This window comes from Pantherophis guttatus, chromosome 10 (assembly GCF_059756535.1).
Source record: "Pantherophis guttatus breed Tessera chromosome 10, ASM5975653v1, whole genome shotgun sequence".
NCBI lineage: Eukaryota > Metazoa > Chordata > Lepidosauria > Squamata > Colubridae > Pantherophis > Pantherophis guttatus.
The window spans coordinates 17,684,320-17,703,689 of NC_142072.1; the positions used below are offsets into that span (position 1 = coordinate 17,684,320).

The 19,370-nt window shown below is 41.4% G+C and overlaps 1 protein-coding gene across 1 annotated transcript in view; it reads right to left on the bottom strand.

Annotated features, from left to right (window-relative positions):
* EXTL1 (exostosin like glycosyltransferase 1) overlaps positions 1-19,370 on the bottom strand; it is a 56,473-nt gene that overhangs the window by 23,286 nt on the left and 13,817 nt on the right. Inside the window, exon 2 of the mRNA XM_034413517.3 lies at positions 1,916-2,009. Within this exon, the coding sequence (XP_034269408.2) occupies positions 1,916-2,009 (94 nt within the window). The remainder of the gene's footprint in view (positions 1-1,915; positions 2,010-19,370) is intronic.

A 19,370-nucleotide genomic window follows, 5' to 3' on the forward strand; every position in this document is an offset into this window, starting at 1 on the left:
TACAACGCTAAGAAGCTCACCTAAAAGAATTATTTCATCTGCTTGTTTCATCTAGTAGAGAAATGGGAGGGAACCTCTGGAAAACTAGGACAAGTTTGGAAAGACAGTTCTCAAGAAGTAGAAATAACTTTATTAGAGTTGGTTGCATAGCCAGCAAGAGTTTTAGACCAGGAGTGGGTTCTACTTACCTTTACTACCAGTTTGCAATGGGACTGCGCCCGTGCGCTCGCACTTCTGCGCAGAAGCTCCCTGACGATGTCTGGGTCGGTGGGCGGAGTTTCCCCCGGTTTTACTACTGGTTCTTGCGAACCGGTCTGAACCAGGGGCAACCCACCACTGGTTTAGACTGGATGTGGCATTTTTATCCACCCACTTAGTCCTTCTCAAGGACCTGAGATAGGTAGATGTTGTTTGATGGTGTTAAAGGTATTATTGCAAGATTGCTATTAACCTTTTTATTATGCTGTTATAAATCTTGATCAGACTGCATTGTTGAAACATAGGAATGTTTCTATAATACGATTAGAGAAAATTAACATACCATTGTTTAGATAGCTTAGAGTACTGGGAAGAGAGAATGGAAAGAAAAATATTCTACTCATGTTAATTACAATTTAGGATGTCAACATTACAAGCACAAAAATGACTTGGCTTTTTTTATTCCAAAGTTGAGGATAACATTGAAAAAAGAACCATTACAACTCACATCAAAGCACTGGTTGTATAGATAATCCTTGACCTACAAGCACAATTGAGCCCAAAATTTCTGTTGCTAAGCAGTTATTAAGTGAGTTGTTACTGTTGCTAAACAGTTATTAAGTTGTTAAGTGAGTTCTGACCCATTTTATGACCTTTCTTTTATTTATTTATTTATTTAATTGATTAATTAATTAATTAATTAATTTTTATACCGCCCTTCTCCCGAAGGACTCAGGGCGGTGAACAGTTAAAATAACATACATATAAAATGTGAAATAAAGCAATTTATTTCAATTTAACTTTTGACAGTTGTTAAGTGAATCACTACAGTTTTTAAGTTAGTAAGTGAATCAAGCTTCTCCATTTACTCTGCTTGTCAGAAGGTGGTCTGGGACACCGCAACCATCATAAATACATGTCAAGTTACCAAGAATCCGAATTTTGATCACGTGACCATGGGGATGCTCCAACGGTTGTTAAGTGTGAGAAATGGTCATAAGTCACTTTTTTCAGTGCCGTTGTAACTTCAACTGGTCACTAAACAAATGGTTGTAAGTCAAGGACTATCTGTATAAAGAGCCGTGGTGGCGCAGTGGTTAAAATGCAGTACTGCAGGCTACTTCTGCTGACTGCCGGCTGCCTGCAATTTGGCAGTTCGAATCTCACCAGGCTCAAGGTTGACTCAACCTTCCATCCTTCCGAGGTCAGTAAAATGAGGACCCAGATTGTTGGGGGCAATATGCTGACTCTGTAAACCGCTTAGAGAGGGCTGTAAAGTACTGTAAAGCGGTATATAAGTCTAAATGCTATCACTATCATTATAATAGAGCTTTTGATCTTAAACGGAATACTGCACTTAATATTAAATTTTCCTTATATTGTTCCTTTGTGTCTGTGCAAAGCTGTGTGTTTGTGTGTATTTACAAGAAATAGAAACAACTTTCAAAACAATTCAAACCTGTGACATAGAGCTAGTGTGGTGTGATATAGTGGCGAAGAGGCTGGCCAAGAAACCCAATGCCTCCTTTAAGCATGAAAGCCAACTGGGTGACTTTGGACCAGTCCCTCCCTGTCAGACCAACCCAACTTGCAGGGTTGTTGTTGTTGTTGTGGGGAAAAGAGGAGGTGGGAAGATTAGGTATGTTCACCATCTTGAATTAGATATAAAAAGATGGGATAAAAATCTAAGAACAATACAGTAATAATAGCCATGTACCTGCAAAGCTTCTAGGAACCGGAAGGATCCCAAACGTCTCCCTCGGGGGATGATACAAAAGGTAGAGTTGTGCAAAAGCTCCTGATAATCAAACCTGGGAAAAGACAACACAAAAATGTTGCAAAGTGTAGTGGCAATCGTTCGGCGCTCTTGTCCCTTTATCTTAATTTAATTCCCATAAATTTAGATAATTTATGAATTCTCTAACAGGATGGAACTTTGGGGAACAAAATGAATCCTTTCTCATTTTGGATAGGCTTTAGATTTCCCAGTGGTGTCCCATCCTAATATTATCTGAATAATATCCAAGCAAATATACCCGTCCAGCATTTTGGGATTACCATCAATCCCAAACCCATCACACCCTCTCCTTCTGAGAGTTTTGTACTGGGATAGGTTTAACACCAGGGGTGTCCAACCTTGGCAACTTGAAGACTTGTGGACTTCAACTCCCAGAATTCCCTGGTCAGATTTAGAAGTCTGTAAGTCCATAAGTATGGTGATGCGGTGGCTCAGTGGCTAAGACGCTGAGCTTGTCGATCGAAAGGTTGGCAGTTCAGCGGTTCGAATCCCTAGTGCCGCGTAATGGGGTGAGCTCCCGTTACTTGTCCCAGCTTCTGCCAACCTAGCAGTTCGAAAGCACGTAAAAAATGCAAGTAGAAAAATAGGGACCACCTTTGGTGGGAAGGTAACAGTGCTCCATGCGCCTTTGGCATTTAGTCATGCTGGCCACATGACCATGGAGACGTCTTCGGACACCATTGGCTCTTCGGCTTTGAAATGGAGATGAGCACCGCCCCCTAGAGTCGGGAACGGCTAGCACATATGTGCGAGTGGGAGCCTTTACCTTTACCTTCTAAGTCCATAAGTCTTCAACTTGGAAATTCCTGGTTTATACCAAACTATGTTCAGACAGAGCCATGAAGAACTTCATGGAATTTCTTTCGGAAAATTTCCATTGAGAAATTCCTGGCAAGGCAGAGCCAACTTAGGCTAGGTCTGAAGCAGGTTCGTTTCAAATGTCTCCTTTTAATAAATCTCTAAGCACAACACAGAGCAAGGAATGGATTCGGAGCCTGACACAGAAAGCCCTGTGTGCCAAAACTGAGACCAGAGGTGGAGGACAGAAATTTCCACTGTGTTCTGTTAAAAAGGCGGACTTTTCCCTCACCACAAATGTACAAACATCCTTAGTAATGAGAGGAGGCCAATCCACAAAACACCTTTGTATGTGGGATGATTTCCCCCAGGATGTAGACAAGAGGATTTTTCTATCAACCCCTCCCGCTTTCTGACTTGCAAACAGAAGCAAAGGTGTTTATGCATACAGCCAACAGTGGCTCCCGCTTCAGGCAGCTTTGGGATATGCCCATAAATTATTTCTCACTTCCAGAGATTTATTAGTCACCCTGGAACCCAGCCATAAGGCCAGAAGATAAAAATCCATGTCAAATCAAAGGAAGAACACCTTAAAACGAATTGGGGAGGGGGGGCAGGGGAGGAGATGAGACGGGGACAGTAATTGTTGGATAAGCAGCAGATGGTTAAAATGGCATCTTAATATCTAAAACTATTTGGAGATACACGCTCCCCAAAACACAGTGTAAATACAAGGAATGAAAGGACTGAGAAAGTGGAAAGATTCTGCATCACTAAATGCAGAAAAGAATAACAAGGGAGGCGCCAGGCAGGTCTCTCAGGGGAGGATATTCTGTACCTTTGAGGTTATGGCTGAAAAGGACTATTCTCAAATAGGCATCCACTACGTCTTAGTGCAGAGCAAGGCCTCTGCTGATGTGGGAAGCTGCAGTCCCAATCCATGCACAGGTTAAAAAAAAACAGCTGAGTATTTCTAAACATGTAGGAATTCAAATGCTCATTCAAACTCATTCTCCTGTATATTTTCTTACAGGAGAAGAAGAAAGAGGAGGAGGAGGAGGAGGAGGGGGGGGAAGGGGAAGAGGAAGAAGAAGAGGAAGAGGAAGAGGAAGAGGAAGAGGAAGAAGAAGAGGAAGAAGGAGAAGGAGAAGGAGAAGGAGAAGGAGAAGGAGAAGGAGGAGAAGGAGAAGGAGAAGGAGAAGAAGAAATTATTATTTTGTATTGTGGTGATGGTGGAGGAGGAGGAGATATTCTGTTTATTCTTTTGCAGGGATGTAATAAGACTTGCCTGGTTCAGTGAAGAGGCCAACGGATGTGTATGATGTGAATGTCCTGCCTTTCATTGTACCGTATAATCATTTCTCTGGCAATGTGCAACTTTCCTGGCTTTCTACACTACCATTTAGTTATTTACTTTGACTGGTTGGCTTGCTGATTCAGGAGCTCAGGGGCCCGTCTATTGCGTTCCTCTTCCTATTTTTCCCCACAACATCAACCCTGTGAGATAAATCGCACTGAGAGAGGAGGATGATCAAAGCTCTTGAGGGAGCTATGACTAAGTGAGTCTTCAGGTTCCTTATCCAACAAAGTCATCCCTATGTAACTCTAATACAAAAGGAAAGATATTAGAACAGTGTTTCTCAACCTTGGGGATTTTAAGCCCTGTGTACTTCAGCTCCCAGAATTCCCCAGCCAGCAATGCTGGTTGAGGGATTCTGGGACTTGAAGTACACAGGGCTTAATGTCCCCAAGTTTGAGGCACACGGTTTTTCGAAGGAACTCTCCTGAAGGACCCATGAAGAATTACTGGAGAATTTCTGCTGCCTCTGGAGAAATTGGGGGAATCAATTCATCCAATCATAAATTTGGGGAAGGATTGTGAAACGCTATGTGAGCTCCCCGACCCTCCATTCCCCCCACCCACAACTTTTTCCTATTAGGCCCAGATTTTGTGAGATGTTCGACCATAGACAATATATTTTGTTTTGCACAAAACTTGCATCTGCTGGCTAATATGCCTCCTATGAGATATTCACAGTGATCACACTGTGTTAAATAAATTCACCTGTGGCACATAATAGATATTCTACAATGCATTTGCAGGCTTTAAGACATGTCTCCTTCACTAAAAGATGCCATGTTCTCAATTGCTCGGGGAATATATTTTTCACGCAAAGTAATTACTTAGTATTATGAGATAAAGATGAAAAAATCTGTCGCCCTCCAGATGTTTCCGAAGTATGGCTCCTATCATTCCTCACGTTTTGGCCTTGGCTGTCTGAAACTGCTGGAAACCTGAAGGATAATTAGGTGAATTGACATAAAAAGTACGGATCAAATGGATTTTTCTGCTTCTGTTTGTCCTCAAATATGCTCCCCAGTTCAGGGGGGCCCTGAAAGAAAATTTCTGGCTCCCCCACATCTTGGTGGCCTGCAACCTGGCATCTGCCTACAGCCTTCTTGAAGTTCAATGGGATGAAAGAGAACTTTCTGGAAGCTATAAAAGGAGAGGTTAAAGGCACTGTAGGGAGCCTATAACCACAGTGGAAAATCCAATATTTGTGTTCGGTTTAGACACATCATCTTGTGTGCTCCACCAATCAGCAGCACAGTGGGTCAGAGGGAACAAAGAAATTAGTGTGATCCAGCATGGAAGGGTTTCTCCACTTAAACCAGGAGGTGGGCCACCTCCTGGTCCAAAACTTCAAGAGAAGGTTAAGGATGAACAAATTGTTGAGCTAAACTCTCCACCCTGCTCTGTAATCTCACACCAGTTCTCTAAAGTTGCCAATTTGCCAACATTTGCTGGGTGGACCACCGGCTTGTTCAAACCATGTTAGGAATGTAAAATTTGAACAGCGGCTTCACACTTCAGGCTTTCCAACCAGCTAAGAGCTTGTTTTGCTGAGCTGCGAATCTGAGGCATTTTCTCATGCCACAAAAATCCAAATTGAAGCAGTCTCTTTGCTGGGTCCATTCAAATGTGGTTACAAACATATGCAAGCCCTAGAAAATCAATAAGTTATGAAAATTTATGATATTCTTATATAGGATTAATGACACAGGATAGGAGAAGAGGCATGGTGCCAATGACTTAGCAAAGTGACACAAAGGTGGGAAGAGAAAAGACAAAATGAAAAAATGGAACTAAGCAAAAAATAAAATTAAATGTAGGGCAATCTCATTTTGATTTCTGAATACTCTTACTTTTAAAAAAAAACTTTCTGAGTCATCTTTGTCTTCTTTCCCTCTTATCTCATTAAAATAAAATGATTTTTGTTTGGTAATGAGGTAAAGTTAAGGGATAGAAATCTGCCAAATGGTTATCATTGTTTTAGGGCATGGATAGGTTCCCAAGCCTTTTCTGGATATCAGGTACAGTACATGGCAAAATTTAAGTAGGTCATTTAAACAGTATTTTCTCAACCTCGGCAGCTTTAAGAATGTGTGGACTTCAACTCCCAGAATTCTCCAGCCAATATTGCTGGCTGGGGAATTCTGGGAGTTAAAATCCATGCAACTTAAAATTTAAAAATGACCTATATAAATCTTGCCGTATATATACGTACCATCCATGAGAGTTGAAGTCTGCCCTCTTAAATTTGTTGAAGTTGAGAAACACTGATTTAGAACATCTTCATGGAAGGGAGCTCCAGCTTCCATATACTTTTTTCCCCCTTCATACTGGTTAATCTTAGCCAGAGGCAACCTTGTCACTATTTCCTTTTTCTTATGCTTCCTAAATCCCCAGATCAAAAGCAGAGACCTCTGCCCTGAAGTAAAATAGATCTCACAGGGAATCAAAAATTTTCCCTGTGTTAGCAAACTTACCCTGTTCAATGAATGGACCTGTATACTGCACCATACACTAATCAAACAACATGGGCTCACATCAAACCTCAAGACATAAACCAGGATTCCCCAAAGTGTCAATATCACCCCAACAAAGTGGTCAATGAGACTATTCAAGGGGTCAATGTTGATGCTGCTGCTGCTGTTTTTCATAGTACTATTAGTTAAAGTCGTCTTTATTAAATTATTTTCATGCAATAAATATTGTGGGTTGATAAACAGCCTCAAGCTTCCTGAAGGAGATGATGATCCCTACCATAAACATAAACTAATCCAGGTTTCTGTGTTGATTTAATATGTTAACTGGGTGGACATAATTAAAAAGGTAAAGGTTCCCCTCGCACATATGTGCTAGTCGTTCCCAACTCTAGGGGGCGGTGCTCATGTCCGTTTCAAAGCTGAAGAGCCAGCGCTGTCCGAAGACGTCTCCGTGATCATGTGGCCGGCATGACTCAACGCCAAAGGCGCACAGAACGCTATTACCTTCCCACCAAAGGTGGTCCCTATTTTTCTACTTGCATTTTTTACGTGCTTTCGAACTGCTAGGTTGGCAGAAGCTGGGACAAGTAACGGGAGCTCACCCCATTACGCGGCACTAGGGATTCGAACCGCTGAACTGCCGACCTTTCGATCGACAAGCTCAGCGTCTTAGCCACTGAGCCACCGCATTCCCAGATGGATATGATCAGAATGTATGAAATACACTACAAAGCCTATGTCCAAAAAAAGCATTTATCCTCATACACTAGGTGTGTCAAACTCAAGGCCCGGGGGTGGATCCAGCCCACAGGGTGCTTGGATCTGACCCGCGGGGCCCTCCTGGAAAGAGCAAAGGACCAGCCTGTGGCGTCTCTGCCAGCAAAAATGGAACTTGGGAGCCCATTTTTGCTGCCAGAGCACTCAGTCCACCGCAAGCACCCCTGACACGAGTGATGTCAAGATGGCTAAACCCACCCTGGCCACACCCACCCTCAATGAAATTGAATTTGACACCCGTGTCATAGACAAAAATGCACAGAGATGGCCATTGTTTTTAAAAAAATGAGGGTAAGTTGGAGAGAATTGGACCGTTTTAGATAATTCCGAAAGTGAGGCATGTGTAAACATGGGCAGAGGACTGGGAGAAGCTGAGCAGGGAAGTGCAGCAGGCAAAGCTTGCGTGAAATCAATGCAGCTGTGGTCAGAAGCAGCAAACAGCCTGTGACTGGATGGGGAACAAGTGTCATGGGGCTGGAGAGCATCCAGCAATCCCTCAGACTGCCAATTCTTTGTCCCAGATACAGTACCACAGATCTCCCGGCATGCTTGCAGTGAACTAGCTACAGGCTTGGCAGGCCCATCCCGGATTTCTTTCGACATCTTTCTTAGGAGTTTAGCCAGAGCCACGCATAGCCTGTCCACGCCTGATCTATGGGGCAGCATGCGTACACATACACACAAAAAAAGAGAAGACGACCCATTTTAAAAGGATACTGACTTCAGCCAAGAAGCCACGAGCCACTGATCATTTAGCAACAAGAGTCATTGGGAGCTAGGTGGGCACAGAGGGAATAAAATAATAAATAAATCACAGAAATTCTAATATTTCTAACAGACTGAGTGGCGTAGGAGGCTAATGCCTCCTACTAAGGCAGCATTTAACATCCAGCTGCCTGCAATTACTGCGAGTTCAATTCTCACCAGGCTCAAGGTTGACTCAGCCTTCCATCCTTTCTAAGGTGGGTAAATTGAGGACCCGGTTTGTGGGGGCAATAAACTGACTTTGTATAAAAATATACAAAAGTATGAAGGCTATTACTTAACGCATTGTAAGCCGCCCTGAGTCTCCGGAGAAGGGCGGCATATAAAAATAAATTAAAATAAATAAAAAATAAATAAAAAATAATATCGGATCATTCTGTCCTCCCCCACCCACCTGGAAGGTTGGTTTGAATTTTAATTTTTTTTTCCCAAATTTTTTTTTATTTTTAAACATAACAAAACGTAAAACAACCATCATCCATTACAATCACAGAAAGTGTGTCGATCGGTTAAAAACCTTTTGTGCTTAATCCCATATCCACAATTTACAAATTATTTAATTTCTCTTATTTGATAATTTTATATATTCCTTTATGTTATAATTCTCATTTAACAATTGTTTAACAAGGGTTTGACTCATGAAAAAAAAAAACACTTCATATATTTTATCATTACATTAATTTCATATTTCATACTTCATTTCCATGCCTTATTATCTAGCCATTGATAAAACAAATCCCATATTAAATAATATTGTTTTCTTCCTGTTCTCTAATTTCAAATGTCAATTTACTCATTTCAGCACATTCCATAATTTTCTTAATGACTTCATCTTCAGTAGGTATTTACTCTTTTTTCCAATTTTTAGCAAATACTAAATTTTAAATTTTGTTTCAAAGAGGGAGGATTGTAGAGCGTCAGCATATGAATATGTACAATGGGCTAAACCCAGGATGATAAATATAATTAATAAAAAGAATTCACCTAACTTGCCGCACCAAACAAAAGAAACGTTATTATCAGTCTGTCGGCTTCCGCATAATCCAAAATTTTCTCCAAAATCAAGTCTTCAGCCGGCAGGTCTTTCCTCTTCCAATGTTGGGCGAAACATATTCTTGCTGACGTGGTGATAAAAACACACAGACACCATATATTTGTGCCTATGTTGTCTGGCCTAATGTTCAGTACATAGTACTCTGGTTTCAGAATTAGGTTATAACCTGTGATTTCCATGATCCATGCCTGTATGATTTTCCAGAATTCAGTCGTCCTGGAACAGGTCCACCACACGTGGAAATAGGTGCCAATCTCCCCACACTTCCAACAGTTTGGTGAGAGATTTGAATACATTTTTAAAAACGAGCAGGTGGAAGGTGCCATCTATACAGCATCTTGTACACATTTTCTTTGTATGATGTTGCCCACAGGAATTTCATATGTTTAAGCCAGATTTCTTCCCACTTTGTCATATCAATTCGATAGCCAATATTTCTCCCCCAGGCAATCATAGAGTCTTTAACTATTTCATCCCCTATCCAATAGTCTATTAAAAGTTTATATATCCTTGATAACATTTTGTCCTCTTTTCCTAGAATGATATTGTCCAGCTCATGCTGATTCAAATTAATACCATCTTGTTCCCTATCTTTTTTAAATTTCTGACTAAAGCATTGAGAGATCAAAAGGACTCCATATATTTCCAATGTTGGGACAAATGGTATGTTTGGTTGAACAACAGACGCCCAAAAAGTCAAATATAACCAGGATTATGTTTAATATTTGTTAAATCTGACTGAAGTCTACATACCGTAGAAAGTGTAAATATAATGTAAAGTTCCTGTCGCGATCTTTTGTTTCACTATTTCTTTTTCTTGATTTATTGTTTTAAATAAATAAATAAATTTTTTTTAAAAAAGAAACGTTATTATACTTAACATAATGGCCTGGTTTAGCCAATGTCCCAATGCACTCGTTCGGTTTCCTATAATAGCAATAGCAATAGCACTTAGACTTATATACCGCTTTATAGTGCTTTACAGTCTTATTTAAATGGTTTACAGAGTCAGAATATTGCCCCCCCAAAATCTGGGTCCTCATAATACAATGAATACTCTCACTCAGCCACATTTCAGCATGGCTTGACTTTATTTTGTGGAATATTCTAAAGTAATATCTGAGTAATTATTATTGCATCCCCACCGGTCAACCATATTCATTCATTACTGATGATGCCACCTAGATGGGCAATGAAATATCTGCAAGAAAACAACCAAGCTGAGACAATACCAAGGACCCCACAGTTAGAAAGATTCTCTTCTGTCAGCATACTCATTCTTAAACACTACAATGATAAACCATAATAGACCAGGTAAAAATAACTACAATACCAGGACTCTTCCTGTTACAAATGAATGCAAACGCTAAGCTAACATGGCTGTTTCTTCTTCACCACTCCTGCCCTTTTCCCTCTGTCCTTTGCAAACTCTGTTGCTTTTAATAGATGTTTGACAAGCATAAAATCAGCTGGAGACATTTTTCTTAAAGATAAAAGTTGAAGGTTTCACAGGCTGAACTTCTAACATTCTCACGACTGCCGAAACTTTTTTTGGCAGTTGGCACCAAAAAAATAACTGATAGACTATAATATTTCGTAGTGATTATAATAACAACATCTGCCTATCCCGGATCCTTGGGAAGAACTCAATAGGTGGATAAAAATGCCAAATTATATTGATATTGTTTCCTGATTGCTTATTTGTACCCTATGACTATCATTAAGTGTTGTACCTTATGATTCTTGATGAACATATCTTTTCTTTTATTACACTGAGAGCGTATGCACAGAACGCTGTTACCTTCCCATCAAAGGTGGTCCCTATTTTTCTACTTGCATTTTTTACGTGCTTTCGAACTGCTAGGTTGGCAAAGGCTAGGACAAGTTAATGGGAGCTCACCCTGTTACAACAGCACTAGGGATTTGAACCGCTGAACTGCCAACCTTTCGATCAACAAGCTCAGGGTCTTAGCCATTGAGCCACCATGTCTATATATCTATCCATATCTATCTCTTCCCACTTATTACTATAAGCATGTTGCTTGTATCTTTCAATTTATATTGTTTTTATTTGTTTCCTAGTATGATTTGATAGCTTATTAGTAACCTTGACTATCATTAAGGGTGATATCTTTTTATTCTTGATGAATGTATTTTATTCTCCTTATGTACACTGAGATCATATATACCAAAGACAAGTTCCTTGTGTGTCCAATCACACTTGGCCAATAAAAAATTCTATTCTATTCTATTCTATTCTATTCTATTCTATTCTATTCTATTCTATTCTATTCTATTCTATTCTATTCTATTCTATTCTATTCTATTCTATTCTAAATCCATTCTAAACATCTGGCTGATTGTGTGATGAACCATAGTAATAATCCTGGTTTACCATATGGATCCTTGAGTCCAAATGCAATTGACCCTGATTCCAAGAGGAAGTTTACATAATGAAATATTTTTTTTCTCTCCATACAGACACTGTGGCTCAGCTTGAGGGCATTCGGTATAAAAGCACAAGGGCACAATTTCTGCAAGACCCAATTTTCCAGGGGGGAATATTCTGCCCTCAATGTGTTCTTTTGATTTGTGGCTCAATCCAAACTTGTCCAACTTCAAATAAGAACGGTAATAGCAGCAGCAACGGTTGCTAAACCAGCTTTGACTTTTTGTGCATTTTTAACTGAAAGGAAGAAGGGCCTCAAATTCTTTTGGCACTCCAACAAGCCCCAAGGAGACTAAAAAAGGAACTCGGCTGCCTTTTAAGAGAGACAAGGAGCAAAGCAAATACTTCTGTCCTCCAGCTGAGGCTAGAAGTATTAAGGGTTTTTCTTCTCTTAATCCTGTAAAAGTGTGAGGACTATCAACCCCAACATTCCCAGCCAGCACAAATAATGCTCAGGATGGCTGACAACTCAGGGAGTTGAATTCTCAATACACAATGTAACAGTAACAAGTTGGAAGGGACCTTGGAGGTCATCTAATCCAACCCCCTGCTCACCTGTACCTGTACTAGGGATTCGAACTGCTGATCTTTCTGATCAACAGGAACATACTAGATGGCCACGGCGGTTTTGTTCACAAGAAACCAAAGTCAAAGAAACTGATTCCCAATTCCTAAGTCTACTGCAGAGTTTTCTCACCAGAAAAATAGCTCTCACCAAATTATAACTTGGGAGTCCCCTCTGCTGGCCTATGATCATAATAAAGATTTGATTTGGAGGGACCAATGTTTTGGCAGCATTATTACGGAATCATATAGTCAGAAATGTCTCAAAGATCTTATTGTCCCATCTCCTACTAACACAGCATCCATGGCTCTAGCCCCTCTGATAGATGGATAGCCAACTTAGAAATCTTCCTAAATGGTTTGCTCCGCTATTAAATAGCTTGCTTTATCAACAAGTTCTCCTTTATGTTTACTCCAGATCTTTTCTCTTGCAATCTACTCTAGTTGGTTTAGTCCCTATTACTTTGCAGCAACAGAGGACTTATTCAGGGGTGGGCTTCAAAAAATTTTTAGCAAGGGGTTTTCTGCCCAGTTGCTGGGTAGGCGTGGCCATGGTGGGCGTGGCCTAGTCTGTCTCTTACACCACAGTTGGGGGGGTTGCCCTCCCCAGGCTCTGGAGGCTTTTCTTGAGCCTCCAGGAGGGTGAAAATGGCCTCCCCAGGCTCCGGAGTCCCTCTGGAGGCTGGAAACGGGCCCGTTTCCGGCCTTCCCGAACTTCCGGTAGGCCCGTTCTTTGCCCTCTCCAAGCCTCTGCGCTCTCCATGCACTTATCTGCATTCAAAATGGGTTGTGTGGGGACTCCTGGGAGGGGCAGGGTGGGGTAGGGTGGGCCAGCCAGGAGTGGGATTTGGGGGTTCTCCAAACTGCACAGTATCTTAGCTAGAGGTTCTCTCGAACCCCTCCGAACCCCCAGCAGCCCACCCCTGAATCTACTCCAGCTGGTTCAGTCTCTATCACTTTGGAGCAACAGAGGACATACTGTGTTTGCCCCAACCCCATCATCTGTGTATCCAACTTCTATGTTATGCTATGTTTGTTTGTTTTTTCAGCTAAACCTATTCAACTCCATCTATTTTCCTTCACATAACTTTACCTTTATGCCTTTTACCAGCATGGAAAATCACTAGTATTTTTTTTTCACACAATGGGTTGGTTGTGCCACAAGGTCTGATGATGCCACTAGCTTGAACAATTATTATCCAAGGACGCTCCACTTTGAGGACATGGCTAGGAACCATTATGCAAACAGAGCCCAAGGACAGCTTCTCCAGAAGTGACCAACACTCTCCCCATTAAACCAAAAGCACAGAAGGCAGAAAGCCAGAATTAAATGCCGCGAACTGCCTGTAACTAATTTCCACATTTGAAATCTACATTACTTGTCAGAATTCCAGCGTTATCACTGCAAATGATTTCCTCAAAATCCTATTAATCTGAGTTTCTGAAAGAAACATTCCTTGCTCTTCTTCTCCTGTCCTGGTGTGTTTGTGGAGTGACCTAAAAAACAGCTTCAAGAGAGAGGAAGTTCCACCCATATACACATAGACAGGGTTCTAAAATTACATGGTTGCACCCCAGACAGCAAAACTTCCATTCTCTAGGGACAGGGGACACAATCCTTAATCCCAGTAGTTCTACAAAGCCCTTGGACCACTGGTGAAATTCAGCTGGATCTATCCGGATTGTGTGATCAGGTAGTGGCGGCGGGAGGCTAAAATGTTTTTCTTTGATGTGCGCTAGCATCCCAAATGTAAATGTTCACCTCAGGGAAGCATTTGAACATCCAATTCAAACTTTTCCTAACGTCTTCAGTGGCTGGCACCGGCTGATAAAGGTTGCTCTGAGTACAATTTCTACACCCTTCTCAGGTTCTTGTTCCCTGGGGCAATAACTGACAGTCTCCTCTAAATTAAATGCTAATGGCCATGCAAATGATTCCATACATCCAAAGTAAGTAAATAACTTGCAGATTGCTGAAGGGGCAAAAAACGTAATCCTAAGGGAATTACTATGGCATTATTTATTATTTTGTCAGAGAAGCAAAATGGGAAGAAATTCAGATTTTGCAAACTCAGGTAGGAATCTCTGACCTGGCAAATTCTTTCATTGCATATGACGGATGAATCCACATCAATATTGCAACCTACTTATGTCAGGGAAAAGAACCAATAGAAAGAGTTATCTGTGCATTCATACACCCAGTTATCAGATGAATAACTTTTCTGCAGTTTTTCTTTTCAACGGTTCATTAGATATGATAGGAACCAATTCTGTTTTAAAAGGGGGGGAATAATATTTTAGTAATACTGTTATTACTGTATTGGGATTGGTATTCTTACATGTTCTTTAGTTCCAAGATAGTTGAGGAATATGTAGGAATTTCATCTTTTACTGATCAATAACTTACAATAATTCACAGTCTTAACGCCATCTCTGTCCAACACTGAACTATTTCAAATCAAGAAATGACATTTTTTTTCCTATTTTCTATTTCCCCCCTCCTTTTTTTCCTCCTTTTCTATTTTTCTTCAACATTTTTTCTTTTCTTTCTTTCCTTTTCTCTTTTCTTCCTTAATATTGGTTTGTGTTAGTTTTTATCTTCTTTTTAAAAGTTTTAATAAAACTATGTTTTAAAAAAAGATTCAGAGCCAACTCATCAGATTTCTACACTCATATCATTGCATTTTAACACTACTAAACATCTCAAAACTAGAACATTTAGAATAGTAGTGTTTCAAAGTATTTTGACCACCCCCAATGGGAACAATCTTTTTTTTTTATTAGCGGTAGATTGCCTTTTCATGAAATGGCACAACTTTCAGATTGATCTGAGGAAAATATGGTTGCCAACTCTTGGCTCCCAATGGAGCGTAGTTTCTGATACTAGTAAGTTAATTCAATAATATGATACCCAACCTCCCAAATTTACCAAAATACCCCCATTTCTGGTTGTGTTGCTTCAAGTAGGAAACAAAAAAAAGTTTAAGCATATTCTTCAATTATAAAAGGAAAAGGTTCCCCTCACAGATACGTGCTAGTTGTTCCCGCCTCTAAGGGATGGTGCTCATCTCCGTTTCAAAGCCAAAGAGCCAGCTCTGTCTGAAGACATCTCCATGGTCATGTGGCCAGCATGAGTAAACGCAAAAGGCGCACGGAGCGCTATTACCTTCCCACCAAAAGTGGTCCCTATTTTTCTACTTGCATTTTTTATGTGCTTTCGAACTGCTAGGTTGGCAGAAGCTGCGACAAGTAAAGGGAGCTCACCCCGTTACGTGGCACTAGGGATTCAAACTGCTGAACTGCCAACCTTTCGATCTACAAGCTCAGTGTCTTAGCCACTGAGCCACCGCATCCATCTTCAATTATACAGAAGAGAGGAAAAAAAATTCACTAGGGGCTAAACTTGAGAAAACACGAGAAAAGTTGCAGTTTTCTTGAGCTGCATTTGAGGTGACTCATCAAAGTAGCTAGGTCTTTTTCTTTCCTCAAAGGAGGAGGAGCCTGGAAAAAAAGACACCGCTCTTTTTAAGAGATGTGGCTTGCACACTCCCATGTATTCTGAAGCACGTCTTCCAAATGGTTTTCAAAACATGCACAATTCCAGTATTCAGTAATGCGTAACCAAGGATGAAAGCCATAGGCATGGGAGATAGAGCTGTAGAGACTTGTTCTTTGTGCTTGTGGGTCAGGTGCTGCAATTGCACATCAAAGATTATCTCTTTGGCAGCTATTTGTCAAGTTAGGAAATAATTATCTGCATGCTTTTCACAGAAATGCGTGCATTTTAATGCTTCATACATATCAACAAATCACCATCAGGCCATTGTTGGCAAAAGCCTTTGAGTTGCAGAGCCAGTTAATACTCATTTAATTCTCCATAACCTCAAAATTCTCAGGAAATCTCATTTGGTCTATTTATTTCATGGGACACAAAATTTACACAGCTATGTAATCTATTCTATTCTATTCTATTCTATTCTATTCTATTCTATTCTATTCTATTCTATTCTATTCTATTCTATTCTATTCTATTCTATTCTATTCTTAAGAGCCTTGGTGGCGCAGCAGATTAAAGTGCTGTTAAGTAACACCAGCTGCCTGCAATTACTGCAAGTTTGAATCTCACCAGGCTCAAGGTTGACTCAGCCTTCTGTCCTTTCAAGGTAGGTAAAATGAGGACCCGGATTGTGGGGGCAATAAACTGACTTTGTATAAAAAAGAATACCGCTTGGGGGGGCCAAAAGCCCTACTAAGCAGGTATATACAAAAAAAAGTATGAAGGGTCTCCGGAGTCTCCGGAGAAGGGCGGCATATAAATTGAACCAATAAATAAATAAATAAATAAATAAATATTCTAGTCTAGTCTAGTCTATTTCTAATACAGGTAACAGCATTGAGTGGCTTGCAACCAATCCTTATACTATCACAGCATCTCCATGGTCATGTGATCAAAATCCAGGCACTTGGCAACCAGCATGTATTTATGATGTCATCTGATTACCATTTGTGACCTTCCCAGACGGTTTCCAATATATCTGCCGGACAAAACTCCGCATTGGCAACAGGAAGGGCATCCAGCCATTAAACACTCTGCTAGCTCCATTCAGTTGCCCAGACTCCACCCCGCAAGGGATTATGGGATCGTTAAAAAGATGATGAAAGTCACTGGGGAGGAGGAAGCCGGATTCACTTAATGACCATGGTGATTCACTTTACCGCCATAGCAAAAGGTCTTCTTCGCTCAGTGATGGACGTTCCTGTCCCAACTGTGGTAGTAAGTCAAGGCCAATGTTCTGTCCCCATCTCACACACGCACACAAACAGACAGCTGGGGGGTTAAATAAACTGGCAGACAACCAATTCTTCCGATAAGAGGATTGGCAACAACCCAGTAGCTGCTTGCCAAGAACTTTACTCATAAACAAGATACACACAGTTCAAGAATTGTCCAGTCTGTAATTAAATCCAAGGCAGATAATGTTGTTTCCAAAGATGCAATGTGACTCGATAGTAGTTAGTTTTGTTCGTCACAGAGTCTGAATGGCCACCTCACCCCCTTTTATACCCTGTGGGGTGTGGTCCAGTGACTCAGATTAATCTCTGGCACACCTCTTCTTCTGTTGCGCGCGCTTATCTCTGCGACGCTGCTGAGGATCCAGCCAAGACTCATCTCCCTCATTACTGTCCACCTGTGGCTGCGTGGCTGTTCTTGGCCCCGACCCTATCTCTTGACCTTCGGCAGACACCGAAGACATTGCCAGAGAGGAGGGTCCTGGAGAAGGAGGCCTTGCCAACTCCTCTCCTTCACTCTTGGAGTCCTCTCCTGCCGATGACACAGGCTCAGGTAACGGAGCCACAACAGCCTACCTGTAGTCTCACAGCAGTGATCTAGAATCCCATCCTGTTCTTCTCAACAAACAAATGGTGGGTTGCTACCAGTTCGCCCCAGATTGGGCAAACCGGTAGCAACAGTGGTGGGAGGCTCCACCCACCCGCCCGGACATCTCTGTGCGTGCATGCGCGCACGCCCATGAGCGAATCAGTAGCAACAGGATTTGAATCCCACTACCGCAACAAACGTTCCCCAACCAAGGGTGAGAATTATGCACTGGCAAGAATTATTTTAGGTGTTCTACAGTTGCCAACTTGATACCAATCTTGAGACGTTTAGCATTTTCCTGCCTTGTTTCCCACTTAAAAGGCGAGTGCAGCCACCGTGGCTTTTCCCGATCTTCTTGCTTGCAAAGTCGCTCTTTTTCCCTGCTGATTTTAAGCAAGTGGATATATTGAGGCAGGCGGCTGTTGCCGCCAGTGATCCCGTCCATCCCCTTTGCTTTGTGAACTGATCGCTGTCGTAGCATTTCCTCAATTTGTGTTGCCTTCTCTAGGTCTTCAAAGGAATAGAAGTTTCCTCTCCCCAGTTTTTATTCAGCAGCTTTGCTCTAAAGAGAGTTATGATGGTATATCGCCAGAGTAAATAAATGGGAGAGAGCAATCGTTACTCAGTAATAGGAGAGGCCTTCTGGAATTACCAGGCAGGCAGAGGAAGAGTGATTTCTGAAGAGTCCCTTGTGAGTCTTCTTCCTACTAATTGTGTTTCTCTCACAGATGCAGCCGAGGGTATTTTATTTTTGCACCAGCTGGTTCCTCCAAAAGGAGAAACTCACCAGATTTGCTTACCTTCTGCCAAGCCACCTGCAGAAAAAAAGGCGGAATAATGCTTAAAAGCAGCCATATGGGCTCTTTAATGAAAACATCACTTCCAAAAGATTTTGCTTTGGGATGCGTGCAGGACACCCAGTTAGAAGGCAGATGGAATCTGATCAGAAGCCACAGACTGAATCGTCAGCTGATGGGACGAGCTGGGGTGGGGGGGACGGAGAGGAAGTTTCGGATTGAATAGGGGTGGCTAAAACCGCTGACCTCCCGCTAGGTATTTCTGAGACGAGAAATTCTTGATGTCTAGTTTGCATCTTAATATAGTTTGAGCCTCCTGTTGGGGTTTGAGAGCAGAGAGAGATGGATTTTCCTGTCCTCCTCTCTCAAAATCTCTCTTTGTTCTGGGGGATGAAAGTAAGCCTTTGAAGACTTGGATGATTTCTGCATCAAATATTATTGTGAAATATTTATAGTTACGATATTTATTATATTTGTTCTATAAATATATTTATATACCGTGTTTCCCCGAAAATAAGACCCTGTCTTATATTTTTTTGAACCTTGAAATATGCGCTTGGCCTTATTGCCATATGCTCAAAAAGCCCGATTAGGCTTATTATCGGGGGGTGTCTTATTTTGGGGGAAACAGGGAACTGTAGTAGACACATCTGAAGTAGTAAATTTCTTCATCTACCATGTTTCCCCGAAAATAAGCCCTCCCCCAAAAATAAGCCCTCCCCTGAAAATAAGCCCTCCCTGAAAATATTTAAACACATGCACAGCCGGTCCCCGCCATTTCCTCGGGTTAGTGTTAGGGAGACAGAGCTGGAAATCAGGTAAGATAGCAAGAGGAGCCCCTTCTTGCTCAAAGTGCCCCAGAATAATAAGATTTCCCCAAAAATAAGGCCAAGTGCTTATTTCAGGGTTCAAACAAATATAAGATAGGGTCTTATTTTCGGGGAAACACGGTATTTAAA